Genomic DNA, 27,098 nt, shown 5'->3' with positions numbered 1-27,098 from the left:
CCAACATTACAAAGACAAAGGCAATCTCTACCAAATACGGGCACTAAGGGGCCGGTTCAGTTCAGAGCGACTTCAGCCCGGTTTCCTCGTGCTCAGGCAGTATGATGAGACAAACAGTGTGGCCTGGACCCTGTGGCATCACTTCACATTCCTAAGAAGAGCAGACTCAGTCACAGCATTGCTTACTGAGCTAGGGGTGGTAGGAGTGGCCTCCTGTGTGAGAAGGGCTCCTGGAGGTGCCACTGTCACATCCTTTCAGTAGGATGGCATATGGGAAGTGGACGAGGCCTTGCCAGACTAGGGCTTTGGTTACTTATTGTCTTATGGTGAGTTCATGGGGGAAAATCAGGAATTAACTCTCCTTCAGATCCCGTTTAAACAGGTTATAAATGGTAATAAGGCGGGATAACAGAAGGGACTGGCTGGAAAAAAAAAACCCAGGAAGAAGACAGTCTATGCTAATCAGTGTCAAACAATTGTTTGGTGGTGTTTCTGTAAGAAAATGTGGCTTTCCTAATTTTAACATTAACATTAGGACACTGTGATGTTCAATACTGCTTGTCAGTTTGACAAGATACAAGATACAACCACTAAAGAGATGAATCTTGGATGGTAAATCTGGATTATACGGATTAGGCTAACTGAAGGAGGGAGACCCACTCTAATGTGGGCAGCCCTACCCCATGGCTACTGTCCCAGGCTGAGCAAGGAGAGAGCCGAGCACAGCACTGCTCTGGCTTCCTGAGTCTGGATGCAGCGGTCCCTCATTCCTGCCCCCACACTTCCGGCCACAGGCACTGTCTTCAGAGCTGTAAGCAGATAAGCCCTCTCCCTTAAGCTGCTTTTGAGGTCCTCTGTTGTGCCAATGGGATGAATAATTGAGACGAGATATCACATTAGAGGCATGGCGGAATAGCTTGCAGAAGAACACAGGACCCTCCTGAGCAGAAAATGGACTTACAGAAGAAAGCAGGAAAGCAGCCAGAACAAAGAGAGAGAGTAGTGTCTACAACTGCCGTGGAGAATGGACTCCCAGCCCCTTCCCTGAGCCATGTGCCCAGCTTTTTAATGATGTTTCTGACAGGTGTGGTAGCTACTCTCTTTAAGCCAACTACTGATGCAGATGCAGGAGCATTAGGAGTTCAAGTCCAGCCTCAACTATATTGTGAGTTTGAGGCTAGCCTGAGCCTTTTTTTTTTTTCCCAAAAAAAGTGGCTTCATTGGGCTGACGAGACGCCTGAGTATTAAAGTCACTTGCCATCAAGTCTGATGACCTAAGTTTGATCCTTGGAACTCACATGATGGAAGGAGAAAACCAGCTCCTACAAACTGTCTTCTGACTTCCACATGTGTGCTGTAGCACACGTACACACGTGTGCTCATACGCATTACAGGCAATAGATGAATGAATGTTAAAAAAGTTTTGTTTACGTTTTTATTTTTAACTAAATCTCACTAAGTTGGCCACCCTGCCCTTGAACGCACTGTACATCTCTGGCAGGCTTTAAACTCACGCAGCATCCTGAGTGCTGGGACCATAAGCCGTACCACCAAGCCTAGAGAGAAATTCTACTGGGGTATAATTGATATAAAATCAGGTATACATATTTGCATTTAAAAACTATTTTATATGTATCAGTATTTCACCTACAGGTATGGTTATGTGCCACAGAGGCCAGAAGAGAGTGTTGGAGCCCCTGGCGCTCCTGTTACAGACGGTTGTGGATCCTTGTAACTAACCCCAGGTCGTCTGGTCTGTGCATACTGTGAAATGCTGAGTCAGCCCTGAAGCTCCTACATTAATATTAATCATCTTGCAATGTCAACTATGACAACACCACCTGACTAGAAAATCTAGGAAGAATAAAACAAGAGACCAGAAGTTTTCCAAGCTTTTGATCACTAAAAACCAGTATTGTTTGCAGGTCATCATGCTAATTGTCAAAGATGCCCTCCGGGTTATTTCACCTCACCCCGATAAGTGCACTGGGATGTGTCCCAAGTCAGGGTGACACAGAGCCACGGCCTGCAGAGAAGCTCTGCAAAAGGACCTGAACTGAGTCTGCACTGAGCCTGGATTCCTCTCTTACCCTTCACACCTAGGCTTTCCTCTTACTACACCTCTGCCTTCTTCTTCAAAGGCAGAAATGAGTCACCATGGCGAGAGATAAAATCCTGTGATGTCATTCCTAATATGCTACATCAAGACACAAAGCAAAACCTGCACAGGCCTGCCATGAAGTCTACTCCATTAACTGCATCCAATGAAAGAGAGATGCTTAAGTCTTATGCTATGCCGCCATTTATTTATTTATTTATTTATTTATTTATTTATTTTTATTTAGAGAATACTTTATTAGTTTTTGTAATCAAACCCACGTATATAAGACCTTACATATTTAATACAGTGTGTTACCCCTGTACAAATGGAAAAAACTTAAGTTCAACATTTCTAGACTAATATGGCTGTTAATTTCTGTACAGTGCCAACTCAACACAGTAAACGGGGATACTTTTTTCGAAAGTTGACAGCACAGGTAAAGTTTCAAAAAATTCAAATTATATATCTGTATATATATATTTATATTTATATAAAAAGACCAATAATAGCAGTGTGTTATGCATCAACAGCAGCAACAGCTTTTCCAGGTTCTGCAGTCATCTGAACAAAACTGTAGAGACATCCAGCACACTCCATTAAAAAAAAAAAAAAAGTAAAAAAACAAAACCCGAGAAAACAGCACAGTTCTGTTACTCTTGTGGTACCTGGCACCATTTTTTTTTTTAAATTAGCTTCTCAATCATCATCTGGAAAGAAAACATTCTGAGCAACATCATTAAAAACAGCTCTGATAAAGCACGGTCACTACTACGTATCATAAAGCAGGTACAAGCTATTTTACATCCACAGAGGTATGATACAGTACTGTCCTACATCTATAATACTAGAGGATACAATTTAAAAGGCATTATTTGAGACTTGATTCTACTTTTCCAGCAGAGGGCCCAAAGGATGGTGTGACACAGCTTTGTAAAGAAACATACTCTAGACAGGATTTCCTTTCACTAGTGGCACACTTCTAAGGATTCATTCTCTCCATGAATGTCAGCTAAAACCGTTATTAAAAAAATGAAATATCCCTAGAACAAAACCGTATAACCACCGGATTCACATGAAGATGACCTAGTGGAGACAAGCTGGACCTCACCTTACCAACAAGCTATCAAATCTGTTATGTTTAAACAGTGAGACCTCCAAGGAAGGAGATGCCAAGTAGTGCTTCAAAGCTTCGGACCACAATCAAACACAGCATCCTTTTCAACAGAAGCAGAAGCTCATCTGAATATGCTCATGGATGCTGACATCAACATTTCATCATCTCCTCACTCATCCAGGAAGAGGGGGAGATCAGTTACTACTGTACTTTATTGTGTTCAACCAAATCACCATGTTACAAAAATAGCAAGCTGCCATAATAAAAAATAAGGCTCCTCTATCCAGCACCAGATAGCATCATTTTACTTTCAAGCCTAGAAATTGCACACTTGTATATAAACCAATTGAAGATGAGGATTGAGAGTTCATCTTGGTGGATTTTTCCTTTGATGAATATGAAGTGTTCTTCCTTATCTTTTTTGATGACTTTTAATTGAAAATTGATTTTATTTGATATTAGAATGGCTACTCCAGCTTGCTTCTTCTGACCACTTGCTTGGAAAGTTGTTTTCCAGCCTTTCACTCTGAGGTAGTGTCTGTCTTTGTCTCTGAGGTGTGTTTCCTGTAGGCAGCAGAATGCAGGGTCCTCATTGCATATCCAGTTTGTTAATCTATGTCTTTTTATTGGGGAGTTGAGGCCATTGATGTTGAGAGATATTAAGGAATAGTGATTATTGCTTCCTGTTATATTCATATTTGGATGTGAGGTTATGTTTGTGTGCTTTCATTCTCTTTGTTTTGTTGCCAAGACGATTAGTTTCTTGCTTCTTCTAGGGTATAGCTTGCCTCCTTATGTTGGGCTTTACCCTTTATTATCCTTTGTAGTGCTGGATTTGTAGAAAGATATTGTGTAAATTTGGTTTTGTCATGGAATATCTTGGTTTCTCCATCTATGTTAATTGAGAGTTTTGCAGGATACAGTAACCTGGGCTGGCATTTGTGTTCTCTTAGGGTCTGTATGACATCTGTCCAGGATCTTCTGGCCTTCATAGTTTCTGGCGAAAAGTCTGGTGTGATTCTGATAGGTCTGCCTTTATTTGTTACTTGACCTTTTTCCCTTACTGCTTTTAATATTCTTTCTTTATTTTGTGCGTTTGGTGTTTTGACAATTATGTGACGGGAGGTGTTTCTTTTCTGGTCCAATCTATTTGGAGTTCTGTAGGCTTCTTGTATGCCTATGGGTATCTCTTTTTTTAGGTTAGGGAAGTTTTCTTCTATGATTTTGTTGAAGATATTTACTGGTCCTTTGAGCTGGGAGTCTTCACTCTCTTCTATACCTATTATCCTTAGGTTTGATCTTCTCATTGAGTCCTGGATTTCCTGTATGTTTTGGACCAGTAGCTTTTTCCGCTTTACATTATCTTTGACAGTTGAGTCAATGATTTCTATGGAATCTTCTGCTCCCGAGATTCTCTCTTCCATCTCTTGTATTCTGTTGGTGAAGCTTGTATCTACAGCTCCTTGTCTTTTCTTTTGATTTTCTATGTCCAGGGTTGTTTCCATGTGTTCTTTCTTGATTGCTTCTATTTCCATTTTTAATTCCTTCAACTGTTTGATTGTGTTTTCCTGGAATTCTTTCAGGGATTTTTGCGATTCCTCTCTGTAGGCTTCTACTTGTTCTCTAAGGGAGTTCTTTATGTCTTTCTTGAAGTCCTCCAGCATCATGATCAAATATGATTTTGAAACTAGATCTTGCTTTTCTGGTGTGTTTGGATATTCCGTGTTTGCTTTGGTGGGAGAATTGGGCTCCGATGATGCCATGTAGTCTTGGTTTCTGTTGCTTGGGTTCCTGCGCTTGCCTCTCGCCATCAGATTATCTCTAGTGTTACTTTGTTCTGCTATTTCTGACAGTGGCTAGACTGTCCTATAAGCCTGTGTGTCAGGAGTGCTGTAGACCTGTTTTCCTGTTTTCTTTCAGCCAGTTATGGGGACAGAGTGTTCTGCTTTCGGGCGTGTAGTTTTTCCTCTCTACAGGTCTTCAGCTGTTCCTGTGGGCCTGTGTCTTGAGTTCACCAGGCAGGTTTCTTGCAGGGGAAAAGTTGGTCCTACCTGTAGTTCCAAGGCTCAAGTTTGCTCGTGGGGTACTGCCCAAGTCCTCTCCGCGGCGGCAGCAACTGGGAAGATCTGCGCCGCTCTTTCCGGGAGCCTCCGTGCACCAGGGTTCCAGATGACGTTTGGTGTTTTCCTCTGGCGTCTGGATGTGCACAGAGTGCAGTCTCTTCTGGTTTCCTAGGCGTGTCTGCCTCTCTGAAGGTTTAGCTCTCCCTCCCACGGGATTTGGGTGCAGAGAACTGTTTATCCGGTCTGTTTCCTTCAGGTTCCGGCGGTGTCTCAGGCGCAGGGATCCTGCCGCCCCTGGGCCCTCCCCTACGGGAACCCAGAGGCCTTATACAGTTGCCTTTTGGGCCAGGGATGTGGGCAGGGGTGGGCAGTGTTGGTAGTCTCCTCCGCTCTGCAGCCTCAGGAGTGCCCACCTGATCAGGCGGTGAGGTCTCTCTCCCACGGGGTTTGGGAGCAGAGAGCTGCTGCAGGCCGGGATCCGAGGGTGTGGGTCTTTATTTATTTTTTTTTAAACATTTATTTATTATGTATACATCATACTGCTTTCTGCCTGCATATACGCCTGCAGGCCAGAAGAGGGCACCAGACCTGATTATAGATGGTTGTGAGCCACCATGTGGTTGCTGGGAATTGAACTCAGGACCTCTGGAAGAGCAGACAGTGCTCTTAACCTCTGAGCCATCTCTCCAGCCCCTCTTTATTTTTAATATATTAATCTTACAGTGGAAATGATCTCATTTCATGAATTTTCTTCTCCTACTTCTGAAGATTGACTTTTCCTATTTTAATTATGTATATGTACATGTCTGTCTGCGTATAGGTATGGGATGTGAGTGCAGGAGCCCTCAGACGGCCAGGTGTCAGATTCTCCCTAGATTCAGAATTACGTAGTTATAAGTTATCTAACATGGGTTCTAGGACTCTAACTTGGGTCTTCTGGAAGAACAGTACATGCTCTTAGCTGCTGAGCCATCTCTTCTGCTCCCTGGCGCCCTTTAAAAGGCCTGAGCAGGTTTTTAAATTAAAGAATTTGGTCAAGTGGCTCAGTGTTTGTAATGTACTAGATGCCATCTAAAGGGGATGATTTTACATATTTACTGGCTATAAAATGCTAGTGATGAGGCTTGTTTTTCTTCTTTACAAACGGTCTATTAAAATAAGGGAATGATTTATGGTAACAAAGTTTTAAAATTGCAGGTGTGTGTTGAAGTATGTGTCTGTCTGTATGCTTTTAGCAGGGGATTTGGTAAGAAATAACAGAGACAAAAAATCAAGTTGCAGCATGATATATCTTGCCTGATGTTAAAAATAATAGAACTATAAGGGGTACTTTCTTTTTCACTAAGAATTTTTTTCTCAGATTTAGATAAAGCACTTCATGATTACAAATTAGTGAGTTGTTCAATGAACACCGAGAAGCGGAAGAATCTGACATAGGCTTTGATCCACAGGAGAGAAATTACAAGGGAAGAGTTGAATAAAAGACAGACAATTTGACTGACCCATGGCCCAACATCGATCATGCTCACTGTTACACAGTACAATCAGAAGTCGGTACCTCTAATATCTGGTCTCCAGCCCATAATCTTCCATCTCGGGCTGCTGCACCTTCTTCATAGACTTCATGGATAACGATAGCATCCTAGAAAAAAGTTCCCATTAATTCTCAACAACCACAAACAAACAACCTTGGGTGGGCAGCCACTCACAATTAGCAACTTGCTAATGACATTTACTTTGCCTTATGTACACACAAAAAGCACAGTTACAGGTTTGGAAGTATAATTATGCTTTCCAAAGAGGATGATTTCATTCCTTTAGGACAGGATTTGCTTCAGATACCATGCTAAACTTCCCTCATGTTTTTCTGTTGACCTTGAACACTGCTGCTGTGATCAAACCAGGGGTGAACTCTGTGTCATTTACTTTTACTGGGAATTTTAAACATGGTTTCAGGTATTTATTAGAGCTTAAGGGTTCAGCACAGAAGTGTGGCCTGATCAAGGGTTCCACCAGGCCTCATTGCTTGTGCAATGGAAGAGAAGAACTCTGGGAAATGAGCTAGTGCTGGAGGACAAAGTAGGTACAGGGTGGGGAAGGGAAGCAGGCAGGACCCACGGCACAGGTCCGTGGTGGGCTTGAAACCCCTCTGAACTCAACATTCTAGGCCAAGAATGTAGGACACCATCTGTGGCAGGTAACCTTTGGTTGAAAATGTATCTTCACTAATGAATTAAAAATAACTTGCATCTCTTTATATTAATAACCTCATTTTTTCTTTTCTTCCCTCTATCTCTTTTTTATCTATTTTTTTTCATGTATTTTGGTCATATTTTCTTTCTCAAAAACTTCCAGGTCCTCCTCAACTCCTTACTTTCCCAACTTCCTGTTCTTTTTCTCTTAAAAAAAAAACAAAAACAAAAAAAAAAAAACCAAAGTCCAAACAAACACCATTAAATACAAAAAATAACAAACCAAAACACACACACACACACAGACACACAAACGTACACACGCACCCTGGCAATAGGCCTGCCTTGGAGTATGGTTGGTAAGCCCCATGTCACCCCACTGGAGAAGTGATTTTTCCTTTCCCAGCAGCTCTCATTTCCATATAGCTGCTTGGTTAGGTGTCTGTTTCCCTTTGTTTGTGCTGGGACTGTATCTGTTTTGAACTTGTGCAGGTCTTGTGTGTGCTGCTGTAGTTTCTGTGAGTTTATAGGTGTATGAGCCCTGTTGGTCACTTTGTCAGGCGTGGGATCTGTCTCATAGAATTGGTTACTCCCATAACGTTTGTGCCACTGTTGTGATCTTGCAGGCAGATCACTGGTGTAGGATGTAGAACTTGTAGCTGGGTGACATTGATGATCACTTTTCTCTTCCAGTATTATGCAAAGTACTTTCTAGCACCAAAAGCACCATCAGTAGGGGTGAAGCTTCTGTTTAGGCACCAGCTTGATCTCTCCACGGTTGATGGTGTCAGTGTTGTCTTCAGGGGCTGGTTGATAATAGCTTGGTTGCAGAGGGTAACCAACAGCCTTGGCAGTAGCCTATGACGTTAAGCGGGGGTAGTCTATAGGACCCCTTTGGGTAACTTAACAAGATATAACCCATTCCTGGCATTGGAGGGTTCACTTGGTGGCATAAGATATAATGGGGCATTATTTATTTGTAGCACTCTGTGTTCTCATGCTAATTATGTTATCCAAAACCTGTTTGCACTGTCCTGCACATAGGACTAAAGGGAGCCTGTCTCCAGTTGGTTTTGACTGGTCTATAAAGTTACCAGTGGTTGAAGACTGGCTTGGAAGACAGAAGCATCCCAGGAATTTAGGATTCTTGGGAAGGGACCGAGGGAGGTGGAAGTGGAGACTCTGAGAACGGAGGAGATGGCTATGCTGGAAAGGTGCAGGAGGGCGAGAGGGCCAAAATGTAGGTGCAGGGGAAAAGCAGCCCCAGGAAGGCTGCCCAGAAGGGCCCAGGGCAGCAAAGATAAAATACAGATTTAGTAAGTATTAACTCAGGAATATTGGAGGGGAGTGTGTGTTAGCCACATGGAGTTAGGAGTGGCCCAGCCACTGAGCTGTTTAAGGTATTTAAAATATAAGGCTGTGCATGTGTGCCTTTCTTTTGGGAATCCAGAACATTGGGGAGCTGTTCACGCCAGTCAGGAAGAATAAAGTGGGTTAATTTAATTACCAAATTAATTACTTCTTTCATTATATAGTGACTTCATTTAAATTCCTTTCACAGGACCAAGCATGGTCGTCTGTGCCTTTAATTGTAGCACTTGAGAGGGAGAGGCGAGTAGACCGATGTAAGTTTGAGGCTGCAGAGTCAGGTTTTTCGTTTGGTTTTTGTTTTTGAAGGCAGCAGGAGGCTTCTATATGGCTTTTCACAGGCCTCTCATGTTCACTGTCCCTCCCATTCCCTCCTTTATCCTGTCCATGCATCCCTTCCCATTTAATCCTCCTGTTTTAGTTCCCCCTTTATCTCTTTATAATATTATATTCTATTTCACCTTCCTTGGTGAATTCTTTCCTTCCTTACTAGCTACTTAACCTCTGTGGTCATTCTGATAGAAATATACCTATCTGAAGATTAAACGCTAATAGTTATATATAAGAGAAAATATGCAGTGTTTGTCTTGGGTCTGGTTTACTTCATTCAGAATGACTGTTTCTAGCTCCACCCATTTACCTACATATTCCATAATTTCATTTTTCTTCTTTGAAGCGCTGGTAGAATTCTATATTTAATCCATCTGGCCCTGAGCGTTTTGGTTGGGAGATTTTTAATTACTGTTTCTATTTAACTTGGGGTTGGTTATGGTCTGTTAAAGTTGTTTATTTCATCTTGAATAATCTTATTTTTAAAATCTTCCTAAAAACGAACACGCATATGAAGGACTCACATGACTCCTCAGGTGTCAGCGATCGAGAAACAGAAGATGCTGCTACCCTGGACTCTAAGCCCCACAGTCTAATGACAACAACATACCCAGTGCTCACACATTTGGTGAGACTATTCTGAAGTTAGTAAACTGCCTTTGTTCACATTGTTTTCTCTACTTCAAGCTTTTGGAGTCCTTGTCTTAGGAAGTTTATAGTACAAGTGGAGTCGTAGAACTTATGACATGTCTTTTGTTTGTTTAAAGAAATGAAGGACACGGAGCTGACTGAGTCAAACGGATCACGCTGGCGTCTTGGGGGACTCTAGGGAGAGGTCAGGAGATCTTGGGTAGAGAGGAGGAATGACTCTGGATCTCACAATCAGAACCTGCATCTTGCGCTGCCTAAGATCCTTCAGCCTCCGTCTGTGGCATACACAGATTTAAGATTCTGTAGGCAATGACAAAGTAGATATTCTAGGGTAAAGATATTGCAAGCAGAGAAAGCTCAGGGAGCTGAGATAGGGCTCAGTGGTTAAGAGCACTGACTGCTCTTCCAGGGGACCCATATTCAGTTCCCAGCACCTACATGGCAGTTCATAACCATCCATAACTCTGGTTTCAGGGGAATCTGATATCCTATTCTGGACTCTTTGTGCACCAGACATGTACATGATACATGCACGCACACACACACATGTGTGCAAAACACCTCTTGGTATAATACAAAAATAAAATAAAAAAAAAACACCCCTCAGTTCCCCCTGTATCTAAGCACAGGTCTGTAAGACATCTAGACTTACGGAAACCACAAAAGCCTAGACAAGGAGGGTAGACAGATGGGATTGGCAAGGATCTTGTCAGTGTTGACATGCTTTGTCAAGAACACAGAGCTCACAAGTCTTCAGGCCTTCAAAAGGACTGGAGCAGAATGCTACCTTAGTCCCAAGGAGCTTTGGCGTGTAGCTCACAAAAAGAAAAGAGACACGTGCATATGTAAGCCATTTCCTTCTTTCCTTTCCCCCTTCCCTCTGTCCCTTACCCCTCTTGTTGTTTGTTTTATTTATTTTTTGTTCTTGTTGTTATTTTAAGAACAAATCTCACTATTCAGCCATGGCTGGCCAGGACTGGAACTAACTATGCAGGTCAGGCTGGCTTTGTACTTAGAGATCTCCTTGCCTTTGTCCCTGCTTCTGAGTGCTGGGATTTAAGGTGTGAGCCACCAGGGTGAGCCCTTATTTTTGTGATATGAAGTCTCACTTAGTAGCCCATGCTGGCTTTGAACTTACTATGATCCTTCTATGGACCCTGGTTTTAGAAATGTGTGCCACTGTGCCAACTTAAATCTACTTTCCTTAAAAGAAAAACAAATCCAACAGAAGTTCATAGGGGAGAGAAGCAAAGAAGTTAGAGGTTTATAATCACTCCAAACGGCTTGAGGACACTCTCATTTCATTGTGATACAGTTCTGGAAACACTCTACTATAACAACTAAAGGCAGACCCCAGAGCTGGGCAAGATGCCTTGATCCATCTGCATTTCAGATCCTGTAGCAGAAGTGGACTTTAATTCTGACTAATGGGATTTCTAAACCCAGGCAAAGTTTTAATTGCCAAGACTTTTTTTTTCTGCTGCTTCTAGGGAATGACTTTAAGGAGACACTCTGGGGTGTTAGCCTGAGGTGATCACAACACACTCAGGAGCATCAAAGGTCACTTGGACCATGGTCCTGCAGGCAGACTGAGGCAGGCTCGAGGGGGCCTGGATAGTGCCGGTCTGTACCATCTCACCAGTCCTGGGTTGGTTACCCACTGAGCACAGAGCTTGTTTCTCACATAACCTCCCAGATCTCACCATATTTGAAACAGCAAAAGTGAATTTTTTGTTCACTCATATTCAAAAGGAAGACAAAGACCCATTAAATTTTCATTGTGTAAAGTGTCTGGGTCTCTTTAACAAAAGGAGCTGAGAAAACTGGATGTGTACAAAAAGAAACTGAATTCTAATTTCTCATCAGCTGCAAATGGACCAGAGACCTTAGTGTAGAACTAAAGTTTGACAGTGTTAGGGAGGAAAGTAGGGAAAACACTTCCTGGTACTAGGCTTGGGCAAGAGCTGACTACACAGGACCTCAGCCGTTCAGGAAGTTAATGCAACAACCAGCAAACAGAATGGAAAAGCTTCCATTCTGAACAGCAAAGCAATCAACTGAGTGAAGACCCCGCCTGCAGAATGGAAAGAAATCTTTGCCAGCTCTGTGCCTTACAGAGGCTGGGTATCTAGAATAAACAAAGAATTGGAAAACAGACAGACAGTGCCACACAGCAAGAAGAAAGCTAATAATCCAATCAATACAGTGGGCTCAACAGATAATCCTCCAAAGAGGAACTACAAGTGGCCACTAAATATAAGTGTTCACCCTCACTAGACATCAGAGAAATGACACACAACGATACTGAGAGTGTATCTCGCCCCAGTTAGAATGGTAGTCATTGAGAAAACAATGAAAACGATGGCGAGGAAATGAAAAGAAGGGGCCCTTATGTGCTGTTGGCGGGGCTGTAAACTAGCCCAGTTTCTAAGGAAACCAGTGTGGTTTTCAAACACTCTTAGGTTTTCACCCAAATGGCTCAACATCAATGGGTTGTAGAGATGACTGCACATGCGTGTTTACTGCAGCTGTGTTCACAGATGCTAAGTTATGGAGCCAACCCAGGTGATCAACAACAGAGGGATGGGTAAAGAAAACGTAGTTCAGACAAACAATAGAATCCGTTCTGCCATGAAGAAGGACGATGTTAATCATTTGTGAAGATTGGTGTCGCTGGAGACAGTCATACTGAGCCGATCGGGGCGGGCATATATTGTATGTTCCTCTTTTGTGGCACTTGGATTTTATATAGTTACATAAAGTCATGCACGTACAGATTAAATGTAGAAGTGGAACTGTCCATCGGACAAAAGGGTTAATGGGAGGGGCAGGATGAGAAAAAATTGAGCAAATTAAAAAGAGTACTTTTGAATCCAAATCTCTTTACATGTTTCTTGTGCCCAAGAAACACCAGATATAAAGGCAAGGCACTGTTAAGAGTTTCAAAGAGGGGTTGGGGATTTAGCTCAGTGGTAGAGCGCTTGCCTAGGAAGCGCAAGGCCCTGGGTTCGGTCCCCAGCTCCGAAGGAAAGAACCAAAAAAAAAAAAAAAAGGTTTCAAAGAATTTCTGGGTTCACTGCTAATGATTCTCTACCCTGGTACCTGGTAAGAGGCCACTTACTAGCACTAACGACTTCTCTGAATCTTTTACGTTACAATACAAAACAGTGTTTCTTTACAGCAGCTCTATCCGTCTAGTTGTGCTGTTTGCTCACACCTTCCCAGTTGCTTCCTTGACCCTTCCCTCCCTTACTGTGTCCCTCTCCCCTGCAGAGTCTCTTCTGCTTCATTCTCCTCTGGCTCTGTGGGAAAACATGGTATTTGGCTTTCCCCCACATCTTACTCCCTGTTCTCCTCCCCTTTAGACTCTTTCCTTCTTCCACAGAGTCCATCTTCTACAAAATATATGCTCTGTGTGTGTGTGTGTATTTATACATATTTAAAACTCTAGAATTTGTATCTGAGAGAGAACATATGATCTTAATAGCAACAGTTTCTGGTATTTATCTACTCTTGAAGTATTCTATTAGTTATGTCCTTGTAGGTATCTGCTGTCTTAAGTCTGAAGAGATGTCTTAGAGGACATAATTAGGAAGCGGGTCTCTGGAGTAGACCTTCTCGGTTCAAGGATGGGTACTGGTACTACCAGCCCTGGAATGGGGGAAGTCCGTTCGTTAGTTCTTCTGGAACCTAAGGGTATTAACTACATATATGGCTGATTGCCAAGTGTCAGCATGAACAGAGTAAGTTCTCTTGTTGCTGGTTAGTGAAGACCTATGTGCCAAAGATGGTGCCCACTTGCCAGTTGAACCATGTAGTCTTCCTGACAGCTAAGTGAGTTCCATTAGGCCTGCTTGAAGAAGAGCAAGTGTAGGCTTGCAGGCTTCAGCTGGAACTAGTCTTGGCAGCTTCTGACAGGAGAGAAGGAAGTCTAGACTCCCACTGTGTGACTAACATGTGTCTGAACAGTTTACTGAGCTCTTCTCCAAAAGCTAGGATTTTCCATATGTTCTGGAGAAATCAGTTCTGGAGAAATACTGTTGCCTCAGTTCCACAACAAAAGCCTCGAGGGCATGAGTGGATCATTTTACAGAGTGTGAAGAGAAAGATGACTTGTGGAAGGAAGGAAGGAAGCCTTGGGTCCAATGTGGTGTTGAGATCCATAGATCTCAGTAGCAGGAGGTGTTGCAGGGTCAGGCCCTCATTGCACCAGCGTGAACCACAGCCCTGTCCTCCTGTGCCCAGCTCTGCCTTTAATTCTGCTTATTACCTCATTTCCTTTCTTCTGCCTCTACCTCTCCAGAGCTCTCTCTGAATGCTGTTTTCTTCCTACAGGACATGATAATATAACCAACAGCATGGGTTATATACTACTGATGGGTTGATGTTCAAATACATAGAGAGATTTCTTCCTTATGTGTGTTTGGAAAGGATGAAGGGCTTCAAGCATTGCATGATCTCGCTTTCGTTTGCCTGGTAATGTCTTCATTTCATGGCATTCTCTCCTTGAATTAACCAAGAGCCACGTTCTCCATGACTCATCCCTCCTGTGGGTCACTACTACATCCCCTGCACCTTTTAGCACATCACAGCTGTCTGTCCATGGATCCATCCCTGGTGCTTCTCTTCAGAACTGGGTCTGCTTCCCATTCATCTTTGGGGCCCAGTGCTGATCTGGAGTAAGTACTTAATACGTGTTCTCTTCAGTGTTTATTGTGAAAACATCAGCAATGGAAAAAGGAGTTCAAAATGACTCTGAGTGGAAAGGTGCGTAACGTTAATATGTCTTAATTCTACTTTAACCAAACCTTCTGATGGCAAAGCATTAACAATACAAAACCAAAATATTCAACAGAAAATGGATGTGAAAAACCACATGAATTCCAAGAGAATTTACTTTAGCTCAGAGAACCATTTAAAGGAACCAAGCATGAGAGAGACTTAATTATCACCGAGCCCCACAAAATCCCCAAATTCCTCCAAGGGGATTAAAGTCTGAATTGCTGGAAAAGAATTTGATAACATGTAATAATAGAGCCTTAGACAGAGGCAAAGCCACTGCATACTGCAGCCCATCAATCAAATTTCTTTACTGTTCAAGCTGCCAACAAGCAGATAAAGTAACTCATAAACACACCAATCACTCAGCAAAAGGCAATTTTATCGCTGTCACAATAGGCTCATAACACTTAAGGAAGCCATGTGTTAGAAAAGTTAAGTAATGTCTTTGGTGGGCTGAAGGGGTTTAAAAAGCTCTACATTGTGGGAATGAAATTTTTATATTTAACACTTGTAGATATCCAGTAGATTAATTTAATAAGCATTTTAAGACAAAATTTTGCCTGGGAACTCCGTGGTAGACAATTATGAAAGTCTGTGTCCACATGGCTTTGCCTCCTGCTTGCAGGCAGGCTTTATGCGGCTTGGGTCACCCTGGAAGGGAAGCCAGTCTTTGCCACACTCAAAAAAGCCTCCACCCACACTCCCCAGGAGAACTCCTAAGGGATGCTTTAACCACAGAAAAGTTCCCCATCAAATTTCACATTTAAGATGGAAAATATTTATCAGTGTTCCCAAAAATGTGTCAGATCTTGTTATCTGGCCTTCAGGGGAAAACTGCTCCTAATAAGGAAGACCCGCGGGGACCAAAAGCAATATTAAATATATTCTGGATTAAATGGGCATTTCTCGCTCAGACTCCTGTGAGCCATGGTGCTTTCAAAGATGACTAAATAGAGCTCTTAGCTGTCACTGTTCAGAAATCACAGCAGACAATGTCTGTTACGCAGTGCCAAGTGCTGTGCCCTTAGCTGAAAGGCCAAGCCCACAGGGCGACTAATGTGGCGAGGACAGCAAGAGCCAAACTCCATTCAAATCTTCACTGCAAACACAGGACTGAACTTAGTCAAATATAAAGCGTTGAGTTAGGCTGATGGCGTTTATCTCATTTTGAGCAAAATTGCAAGCTTAAACCATATCTATTTAAATACTAAGAAAAGGTTCAGGCTGCAGATTGGCTCAGTGGTTAAGAGGTCCTGAGTTCAATTCCCAGCAACCACATGGTGCCTCACAACCATCTGTAATGGGATCTGATGCCCTCTTCTGGTGTGTCTGAAGACAGCGACATTGTACTCATATACAGAAAAAAAAAACAAAAAAACCAAGAAACAAAAACAAGGTTCTTATGATTCTTCTTAAAACCCAGATTCTTTAAGTCAGTCAGTCTGTCTGTATGTCTGTCTCTCTCTCCCTCCTTTTCTCTCTCTGTCTCTGTTTGTCTCTCTCTTCTCTCTCTCTCTCTCTCTCTCTCTCTCTCTCTCTCTCTCTCTCCCCCCCCACCCCACCCCCCCCCGTGTGTGTGTGTGTGTGTGTGTGTGTGTGTGTGTGTGTGTGTGTGTGTGAACCCAGGGCCTCAGGTATGCATGCTAAAACTCTAAAACTGAGCTATGTTCCCAGCCTCTTAACCCAATGCTTTAGGAAGAAAGCTTTAGAATTTGATTTGGAAAAAATAAAGTGCAGCAGTGTGCAGAAGGATTCAAGGCTAGGGGTTCAAGGGTTTAATGTTTTCTGACATTCTGCAGGCATCCTATTTAATTTTCTTTGTTCATGACATTTAACAATGTCAGTGAAGCTCTTGATTGGACCACATGATATCTAAAGTCATCCCAGATTTAAAATTCTTTCTTTCTCTCCACGTATTCACACAAATATTTACCATATAGTAGATACTGACTGGATAATAAGGTCCCCCAGACATCCCCAGACACAGACTTCTAAGTGTTTCGAAAAGATATATATACATTTAATATACATATATATATATATATAATAAAGGAAGGAAGCTATGTCAGTACAGTATAAATGCAAGACTGAGAAAAGCCAACAGTTCTACTGTTTCTCTTTCCATGGAAAGTCCAATGTAAAAATTGTTGCTCTTTTTCCTGGTGAAAGTATAAAATTTTATTAGTTCTTTGAGCATTTCATACATGCACACAATGTATTTTGATCATCACACACACACACAGACACAAACACACACACATACACACACACATACACACACACATACACACACACATACACACACACACACACACACACACACACACACCCCATATACCCCCTCCATTGCCTTCTTTCAAGAAGATTATAATACAAGGAACTTTCAGGTTCTTCTTTCTGCAGTAGCTGTGCATTCTGTCTCCAGCACTAACAATCAATTGCCTTAACTGGGCCGGTGATGTGGCCCTGTAATCCAGCTATCTGGGAGGCTGAGGCAGGAGGTCTGCCTGCACTGCAGAGTGTGTTCAAGAAAACACTGGGCACTCAGTGAGGCCCAGCTCTAAACAAGAAGAAGACTGCAAACAAAGGTGGGATCCAGGGAAGGCTTAAGATGAGCTGTGAGCTTCCTTTCCCCCATCACACCCAAGACTTGGCTGGCTCCTGACTGAATCGGGGTGGCTGGCTCCTGACTGAATCGGGGTGGCTGGCTCCTGACTGAATCGGGGTGGCTGGCTCCTGAACTGAATCGGGGTGGCTGGCTCCTGAACTGAATCGGGGTGGCTGGCTCCTGACTGAATCGGGGTGGCTGGCTCCTGAACTGAATCGGGGTAGCTGGCTGACTTCACTGGTTGCTGAGACTCAAGAGTAAGAAAGGACTTGATTTCAGTTACCTCATGAGAGCATCACTGACCAAAGCAAAAATAAAGTCAACAGATGCTATACTTTTAAAATTCTAACCAATTTAGATAAGTCTCAAGGTCAAGTGTATATTAAATGTATTGTTTTTCTATAAATCGACAGAATAAGACTTTAAAAGAAATACAGTTATTTGTCAAATTGATATCACTACTTGCCAATTCCACTGACGAACAGTTTGAATGCAACCGATACAATTACTCACAGTCAGTTGTAGTCACGTGCGAATGCGCATGCACACACACACACACACACACAGACACACACAGACACACACACAGACACACACACAGACACACACACAGACACAGACACAGACACACACACACACACACACACAATTTACCAAGTAATTAATATATGAAATGTTAAGGTCACAGCCATAAGAGCTAACACAAAAACTGCTTTGAGAGCTTCCAAACACATAAGACTTTATCACTGTGATAATCTTTCTCTTAAACTAAAAAACAACAAGTTTATATGTACCTAAAATTGAGTTCTCATGCCAAGGCTGATTTAACAAAAAGTTGATACTCATGAACATGAATATATTGTTTATACTGAAATATAGATTTAATGAAGAAAATGGGATCCGCAATGCAATTTTAATCATTATATGTCCTTATTTTGGGATTTCTCCCCTCCAGAACTTCCTATATACCCCTTCCTACTCCCCTTTAGGTCCATGGCTTGTTTTTCTCACTGACTGTCGTTGCACACATGTATGTTTATGCTCACATTTCATTAGTCCCCACAGTCCCATTCGTCCTTACTCACTGAACTGTACTCAGCCTGCATAACGTTACTGCCTGCAGTCACAGTCTTACGACCAAATCCAGGGAACTATTCGTTAACATTCCTCCAGTGTGACTCACAGAGGTTTTGAAAACTCTGCTTGATTTTAAAATAAAATGAAAGTAAAAAGATGTTTTGTATAAAAATATATGACTTAAGCAATACTGATAAAAAGGAGCTGAGCTTGGCGGATTACATGGCAAAGCAAACCACGCTCCCTGTGAGACGAACTGTGCAAAGTTCATATGAAGGGAAACAGCAAATAATCAATGTAAAACAGCTTCCCACCCTGCCTACCCTAAAAACACCATGAGTTTAAATTACAATAGTCCTACTTCCAAACCGTCAAGAGCAGTCGTAAGTGGGAGAGTATGATATGACGGGGATCCGATGAGGTTCCTTCAGAACAGATATGGCTGTGGCAAAAGAAGATCTCTCCATTCTAACTTCTTAGTAGGTAGACTTTGCGACATAAGGTGCTAATGCCCAGGGCCCTCTATCTTGATGTATTAGTAATCTATAACGCACCCTACTTACAGAGCTGTGTAACAGAGATGGATTAAATTGGTATTACTCTACAGAGTTTATATCTAATAATAAATTACATTGTTTGTGCATGCTGTCGCTTAGTGGTGAAGTATGTGCTCAGGTGTGTGAATCCTTGGATTCAGGTCCTAACATATAAATAGATATTAAATCAGGCAGTGAAAAGAAAAAGAAAAGAAACAATAAAATACTCACAGTCTAAGGCCTTTAAAAATCAAGAATATATATATTTTTAAAGTGGGAAAATGGCAGGAACTGGGAAATGTTATACAAAAAGAAACAACCCAGGCCCAAAAAGAAAACAGTTCATGATCTCCTCATATAAAGAGCCTAGCTTCAAACTTTGAGAATTGTGTGTTTAACTTGTTATGTCTGTAGAAGTCAGGAAGCCAGAAAAGGTTCATGAGAGAAGAGAGGAGACAAGGCCTCAGTGGAGAGTTACATGTTCAAAAGGGGATAGGGGAGGGATGGCAGAGGGGTGGGGGCGAGAGGGTAGGAAGCAGACTAACCATACTTAAGAATGCATGCAAAAGCCTTAGGGAAATCCATTAATCTACGAGCCAGTTAAAAATACAACTGAGGTCTTCTCATGGGCGGACACTGGTGCTCCTAGAAAGGCATGGAGAGTCTGTGCTAGGTGCTAAATACATCCTTCAAGTCAGGGAGGTCGAGAGGCACAAACCAGCACAGGACAAATCGTCTGGGGTGCTCTATTTTGTTTCTTCAAGAATGTGGGTGTAGGGCTGGAGAGATGGCTCAGTGGTTAAGAGCATTGACTGTTCTTTCAGAGGACCTGAGTTCAAATCCCAGCAAACATATGGTGGCTCACAACCATCTGTAATGAGAACTGATGCCCTCTTCTGGTATGTTTGAAAACAGTTACAGTGTACTCATATAAATAAAATAAATAAATCTTAAAAAAAAAAAAAAAAGAATGTGGGTGTAGAACTTCCAATGAGGAAGACATTTTGAGAAGGAGTCTTTAACAGGCCTGGGAGGGGCTAGCAGGGTATGTGTTCTCGTACTTGCATATTACATGACTTCCAGCAGCTGTGTGGTATTTTATGGGGCAAAGGAATCCTTCAGCAAGGTCAGTAAGAGCAAGGAAGACAGGAGAAAAGATGAAATTGCACGCTTATGAATGACAGGAAATAAAACATGAAGTAATACCCCACTTTCACAGCCTTATCTGCCTTATCTGTCTTCCTCATATCAGATAACAATTAGTCATAAATTCAGAAAACGCTTTCTACAGTGTTCCTTTTTTCCCTGCCCTTTAGAGGTCTGCAGTATTTTAATTTTTCATTGGGTTATCTCCAACTGTAAACCACGAACACTAAAAGGCAGTAGAACTAATTAGCAAATCACTCCTGAGGGGAGGGTAACTCACTCAGTTTCACAACCAGGTCAAAGCAGAGGAACTGAGCAAACATATGTAAGCTATCACAGAAGCCTGCGCTCTGCAGAGGCCAGCCTGGCAGTGGCATCACAGATGAGAACAACAGAGGCAGAAGGATGTCTCCCAGGACAGGACCAGGTGTGCTTGTAAACCTGAGGGGCTCACCCTTGTCATTAGCTCAGTACGTTCAAAGGCTGGTGCAGGTGACTGGCTGCAAGTACACAGACAGGACATGCGACCTCCCTCTGTGATCTCAAAAGCCATCTGTCCTGGCAGAGAGGACTGATGAGGTGTCAAGAGACCAACTCTACAGATGGCTATGATCCCTTGGCTACATGACAAAAAGGACACAGGATTCTAATTGGGAGGAGTGTGTAGGGTAGGGGTGTGTAGGGTAGGGGTGTGTAGGGGAGGGGTGTGTAGGGTAGGGGTGTGTAGGGGAGGGGTGTGTAGGGGAGGGGTGTGTAGGGTAGGGGTGTGTAGGGTAGGGGTGTGTAGGGGAGGGGTGTGTAGGGGAGGGGTGTGTAAGGGTATGGTGGAAGTCAGTGCGCTTTCTTGCACAAGGCTGAAGTGAGTCTAACCAGGAGAGGTTCTGCTCATACCTGGCTCATCATTTCCTGCAACTTCTTTTCCCAAACTCCCACCTTTGTTGGCAAACTTCCTCCTGGCTGGATAACAAGATCCATGTGTTACTTTTCATGCTTCATGCAAAAATTTGGGGGAGCATTCAAAAGGGAAAAAGATCTTCCCAGGAACAATGTGTTTAAGCACTTTTCACACGGACCCACTTTTTGCTGCACAAAAATGACACACCTATATATTGTCTGTAACTCTAACTTAAGGCTTTGGATGAGGTTCCTGAGGTTGGGAAATAAAAGCTGTATCCCATCTCTCATTTTAAGTGGTGCTTATCTTTCAAGGACACTGGGATTTATAGTCTCAAATGGCAGAAGCATATATCAGGAACCTCACAATGATCTTCAAGAACTTTTTGCCTTTCTTGAGGTGGCAAGAGAAGCAGAGCAGGATAAACAATAAGGCCTTGGGCTGCTGGAAGAGCACCCTCAGACAGAGGCGGGAGCACAGGCCAGGGGTAGAGGGCACCACACACTGGGGCAGGAATCCTGAGGGTCCATACAGAGGGGAGCTGTATTTATGCTAACAGAGGTGAGAGCAAGCTGAAGAGTAGCTCAGCTGGCTCCATTCTGTTGAGTCTTCCAGGATGTCTAGATCTGCCTTAGGCTAAGTCATAAAAGAGACTGATTTACAACAAAGAAATCAGATGGTTAACTATTTTATGTGTATGTATGTGCACAGTGCCCAGGTATCAGATCCCATGAAACTGGAATTATAGACAGCTCTAAGCCACTATGTTGATACTAGGAATTGAACCTGGGTCCTCAGGGATAGCAGCCTATGCTCTTAACCACTGAGCCATCTCCACAGCCTCCAGAGGGTTAAAATTTTTATCATGAAAGCATTCTGTATAGAACTACTCTGAGATTTAATTTTCCTGTTTTGCTTAAATAGCTTCATTTATACAAATTTAATTCTTACAGTATTTAGGCATCTCTTTGGGAAAATGGGAAATGCAGGCTTTTAAGAGGAAGTGAGTACCAATGTTAGCGAATAGCTTCTTTTTCTTTTTCTTTTTTTTTTTTTTTTCGGAGCTGGGGACCGAACCCAGGGCCTTGCGCTTGCTAGGCAAGCGCTCTACCACTGAGCTAAATCCCCAACCGCGAATAGCTTCTTAATGCTACTCCAATGGCCTTAGTATGGCAAGGATCAATCGTTTTCTAGTGTTTAGAAATTTTTTGTTTTACTACAACCCAATGAGTCAAGACTTCTATGATATTTGCCCAGTACATTGCAAATACATACATACATAATACAGCTTAGTCATTTATATCATCTAAAAGAAAGCCCTTAAGGAAAGGTCTCTACTCCCTCAGTGACAAAAAGCAGAGCCACAGTATCCCAGGCTACATAAGATAAAGAATTTAGAACCTTAGGGAAGCAAAGTAAGAGGCGGGCAGCTCAACTAGCTGTGGGCTTGGCAACTCTAGCACCCCTAGTTCCATCCAAGGGACAGCACACGTAACGTAGGCTGCTACATGCAGTGATTTCTGACTGCAGAAGGACAGGAAAGTTAGGACACAAATGTCCTCAATCTCTGTGTTGTGATCAGGCATATGGAGTTTGAACCGTAGTCAGTAACATCAGGCTCAAAGCATATTCACTTCTCGGCTGGGTAGTTCAGTGGACAGTCAACATGCTTTAGGACAGGTAGGTACAGAGGCAAGGTCTGCAAACCAGGATCGGGGGATTACTGTAGTATCTGCAGTTCCTGAGTTTCCTTGTGTTTTAGGAGCGAGTATTTATATTTTGTTTTGTCAAGTTTCCACTCAAGTATCCTGGGTCATCATGAGCCTTAGCACCTCACTCGGGGACAGCAGTTCACTTCCACATGCTTACCAAAGGCGTGTCCTTTCCTCCAACGATGCTGAGTCCAAGCCCGGAGCGCCCCTTGGATATTTCTATGATCATTTCTTGGCCAGGGACAATGGGACATGTTGCAGGGTCCACTGAGAGAGGAGCAGGGTCCACTGAGAGGGGAGCCTGGAAGTTACCTGGAAAGTGATGACAAAATGGTCAGCCAGCAGGAGCTGGTGCTCATCCTGTACTGACTGGAGATGGGGTTGTGTGGCTGTCACCTCACTTTCTTTCCATGAGGCTATGAAGGGAAAAGCTACACCACGGCTCTCCTCAGCCCCTGGAAGAACCATGAAACTGAGATGACACTTTCTGAGAAGAAATCACTAACTCTTAGAATCTGTCAACTTACCAATTGTAGGTATATTCAATTAAAAAGAAAATCTTAAAACATACCAGGAAAGTCAGTGTGGAAAAATTAGACATGACTAATACTTAGGAACACAAAAGCATATCCTGCACTGAGTAGAAAGGCCATTTCCACAGAAGACTTTGAGTGTAGAAGGTTTGCCTCAGGAGGTCTGTGGTGGTCTAAACATCGTGGCCCATAGAAAGTAGCACTTTTAGGAGGTGTGTCCTTGTTAGAGGAAGTGTGTTACCATGGAGCTGGGGCTTTGAGCACTCATATATGTGCCCAAGTCTAGCCAATGTGATCCAGACCCTCCCCCTGGCTGCCTGTGGAAGACAGTCTGCTTTTGCTGCCTTAGAATCAAGATGTAGAACTCTCAGCTCCTAACTCTAGCTTACTGTCTGCCTGCAGGCTTCCATGCTTCCTGCCATGATGATCATGGACTGAACCTCTGAAACTATAAAAGCCAACCCCAATTAAATATTTCCTTTATAAGAGTTGCCATGGTCATGGTATCTCTTTACAGCAATGAAACCCTAAGACAAGGTCTTAGGTTTAATGTCTCATACTGCAAAAACCAAAACAAAGGAAATAAAAATTGCTTAAGTACTCCCAAATAAAAGTATAGCACACAAATTAAGATATATAAGGGAATCAATAAAATACATGATTAAAAAAAGTTATTTAAAATTTATCCCTAATGTCACAGGCTTAGCTTTCCTAATTCAGAGCTCTGAAATTTTTTTGATCATTGACATAATATCATAACAAGAAAGTTATACACATTACTTCATGTGAAAGGAAGAAGTTCAAATACAGATATACCCAAACAGCCTTCAGGCTGTACACTGAAAGTGCATTTAAAACATAATGGATTCTGTATTTAGATTTGAATTCTATTTCCAATCTATCTTATTATATTTATGAAAATGTCCCAAAATCTTAAAGATTTCTGCTCCCAAGTACTTCAGTAAAGGTTACTGAGCCCTTATATACAAAGGTAAACACACATGCACACAAATATATGCACACATTTGTATTAAAATAGATATTACTTCCTGAGGCCATAAAGAAAAATGTTGTTAAATGTTACTGATATTTTCAACACTCACTCATCATCATAATTCCTGCTACAAAATGATTCCATCCTTGCTTCCTTTCCTTCACCTCTTTCCTTTCGAGACTAGATTCCTGGGAGCCTAGGCCGGGCTTGAATTCACTATGTAGCTGAGGATGACCTTAAATTCCTGATTCTCTTACTTCCGTTTCTCAAGTGCTTGGATTATAGGTGTCACCATGCCTGGCTCTGAACAACTTTTTTACTGAAACACAAACCTTCAAATGGCTTACATCAAATATACAGTGTTGAAAACTGGCTTCATTATGATTTTGGAGTTTCATGACTTAACCTTAATCTCTGGCAGGCAGTCTGTAGGCCTTTGTTTCATTTTGGAGGGCCTTTTCTGTATGTGTTCCTATTCAGTAAACATTAGACAATGTAGATGGTGGAGAAATGAGAAAACAGTGCAGGAAGTGGGGTGTTCAAGCTCAAAGGTAAGGAAGCAGAAGAGGACCACACAGCTTGCTGTCCTGTATCCCCATCTCACTGGTAAGGAAGCAGAGGAGGACCAGACAGCTAGCTGTTCCTGCATCCTCGTCTTACTCTTTTCTCAAAGCACCATGACATTTTCCTTGTCTAAAGGTTCACAAGGCAGCTTTGGTTAGATGGAGTCGTACCAGAGCCTGTGACGTCTGCATGTGTTGACTGACACAAGGGAGCTGGTGCTGACGGGATCTCTTGTGAGCTGGAGGAGACTTGTGCTGAGTATCCTGGCTGTTTCATCTGGCGGGCAGCCTACGAAAGGAAAGAAAATCCCATGAATGTCAAAGAGAGAAATAATAAGAGCATTGTAAAACAGTTGCATTATTGTTACCATTTAAAATGATGAGCCTGAAAATGTGTTTTGAGACATCAGAGAGGTGGTGAGGGAAAGCTAGGCTGATTTTTGTTCTGCCTCCTATTCAACTTTGCTCCTAAGATACTTTGATGGGATAAGTGGAATAGGAATACTGACTTGTAGTTCTGTACTTTTGTTGGCAAAACCCTCAGTGAATATTAGCATTAATTAAGAGAAATGAAGGACTCCATGCCTTCTCTAAAGCCACGTAAAAAGCAGAGGTGGTGACCTGACTTGTGGGCTGCATTCCAGTAAATGGCAGGCTGTCCCTGGACTGGAGAAATACCTACTCCAATGTCTGTTTTTCAGTGCAAGGTACCAGTCTTTATGCGAGAACCTAGACAATTCTAACCCCTGTGTACTTGTGTTGTGCTTTCTAGTTTTTAAAATACTATTGCCCGTTAGGATACCTCAACCCTAAGAATAGGCCTCAGCATTAGACAATATTATCACACAGCCAATTAGAGGGAGGCCAGCGGAAGTCAGCTATTAGAGAATGTTAGAGAACTGTTAGAGAATACTCCGTCAGAGTACTTATGGGACAGCTGCTAGGTTCTGGGGGGTGTTCATCTGGTCTTCTAGGCTTTATATATATATACACACATATATATACATATATATATATATATAAGAAAATATTTGATTTTTATTTATTATCACATCACGAGATCAGTGGAGAACTTCTGGATCAGTTCTGTTCTGTTCGAATGAGGCAGGGCATCTCTTGTTTGTGCTTCAGGCCAGCTGGTCTGCCAGCTTCTAGCAAGTCTCCTGTCTCCCATCTTCTGTAGGTACTGGATACTGCATCTGGCCTATTTATGTGGGTTCTGGGAACAGAACTCAGGCCATCGAGCTTGCTGCACAATGCTCTCACCTGTTAAACAACCTCAGTGACCCTCTGTCTTCATCTTTAATACAGACTAGACCCTTACTTAAAAAGCCTTTTTCTGTTACATATCTACGAACAAGGATAAAGTGTGTGTGGAGGGGTTATTACTAAAACCTAGGGGGTTTGGGGGGCAGCACAGAGGCTCAAGGTTACTTGGCATAGGGCTCTAAACAGACTCTTGGTCATGGACAGTCATACTTATCAGTGTCTCTCTGGGGAGAGGGTCAGTCTTCACATCAAAGAACACACTTAAACAAACACATAGGAAATTCCCAGCCACTAATGAGCTCTGAGGCTGCAGATGGCACTGGGCCTCCTCATCTGGACACTGCTAGGGGGACAGCTGGATCTCGTGAGGTGGTTGTAAACATGAAAGAGAAATTAATACCAGCAATGCCTGCCTCCTCCCCCAAAACATGCTATAAATGATCAGCGAGCCTTGGATCAGGTATTTTAGCATCAAAACACTCCACACTTCTATCAGCAGCCAGCTGATTTAGTTTGCTGGAGTTCTAAACCACTAAAATTATCAATCCAATTCAGCCTTTAGTTATTTCTCTTCCTTTCCTTCCTTCCTTCTTTTCTTCCTCCCTCCCTCCATCCCTCACTCTCTCCTTCCCTCCTTTCCTGTCCTCCCTTTCTCCCCACTTGGTATTCTGAGAGCATTTTTTTTCCTGTATAGCCCTGGCTGTCCTGGAATTTGCTCAGTAGAGATGAGCCTGCTCCTGCCTCCAGAGTGCTGGGATTAAAGGCACGGAGACCACTCAGGGTCTCAGGGAGGCTATGTATGTACTCAGTGTCAAATCGCATGCCCTGGCCTACACATATCTGTTTTTATTTAGATGTTCAGCATATAATTTCAGAGAGTTTTCAGAAGCATAATATTTGGAAATGTTTGAAAAATCATATACACTTTTTGAGGGGAGGAAGCTTCAAGAGGTAAGTTTCTCTGTGCAGCCCTGGCTATCCTGGTACTCATTTAGTACACCAGGCTGTCCTTGAACTCAGGGATCCACTCGCCTCTGCCTCCCACATGCTGGGATTAAAGGCATGTGCCACCATACCTGGCTATCATATACTTTCTAATACTCTTGTTAGCTATTATTTCTGACTAGTAAACATTTTAGCCACATAAACATATAACTAGGGCTC

At 42.6% G+C, this 27,098-nt stretch overlaps 1 protein-coding gene across 8 annotated transcripts in view; it reads right to left on the bottom strand.

Annotated features, from left to right (window-relative positions):
* Patj (PATJ, crumbs cell polarity complex component) overlaps positions 1-27,098 on the bottom strand; it is a 302,745-nt gene that overhangs the window by 36,953 nt on the left and 238,694 nt on the right. For 4 of the 8 annotated variants that reach the window (XM_063287102.1, NM_080398.1, XM_008763916.4 and 1 more), the window contains 3 exons: positions 24,837-24,954; positions 22,733-22,887; positions 6,837-6,920 (listed from right to left, as the gene is read on the bottom strand). In XM_063287102.1, the coding sequence (XP_063143172.1) occupies positions 6,837-6,920; positions 22,733-22,887; positions 24,837-24,954 (357 nt within the window). Of the gene's footprint in view, positions 1-6,836; positions 6,921-20,859; positions 20,926-22,732; positions 22,888-24,836; positions 24,955-27,098 lie in introns of all 8 variants that reach the window. The other 4 variants (XM_039109186.2, XM_063287101.1, XM_063287100.1 and 1 more) reach the window with 2 other exon arrangements.

This window comes from Rattus norvegicus, chromosome 5 (assembly GCF_036323735.1).
Source record: "Rattus norvegicus strain BN/NHsdMcwi chromosome 5, GRCr8, whole genome shotgun sequence".
Taxonomy (NCBI): Eukaryota; Metazoa; Chordata; class Mammalia; order Rodentia; family Muridae; genus Rattus; species Rattus norvegicus.
Note: the sequence above shows the minus strand (reverse complement) of the source record. Positions and strands in the feature narration are given on the sequence as shown.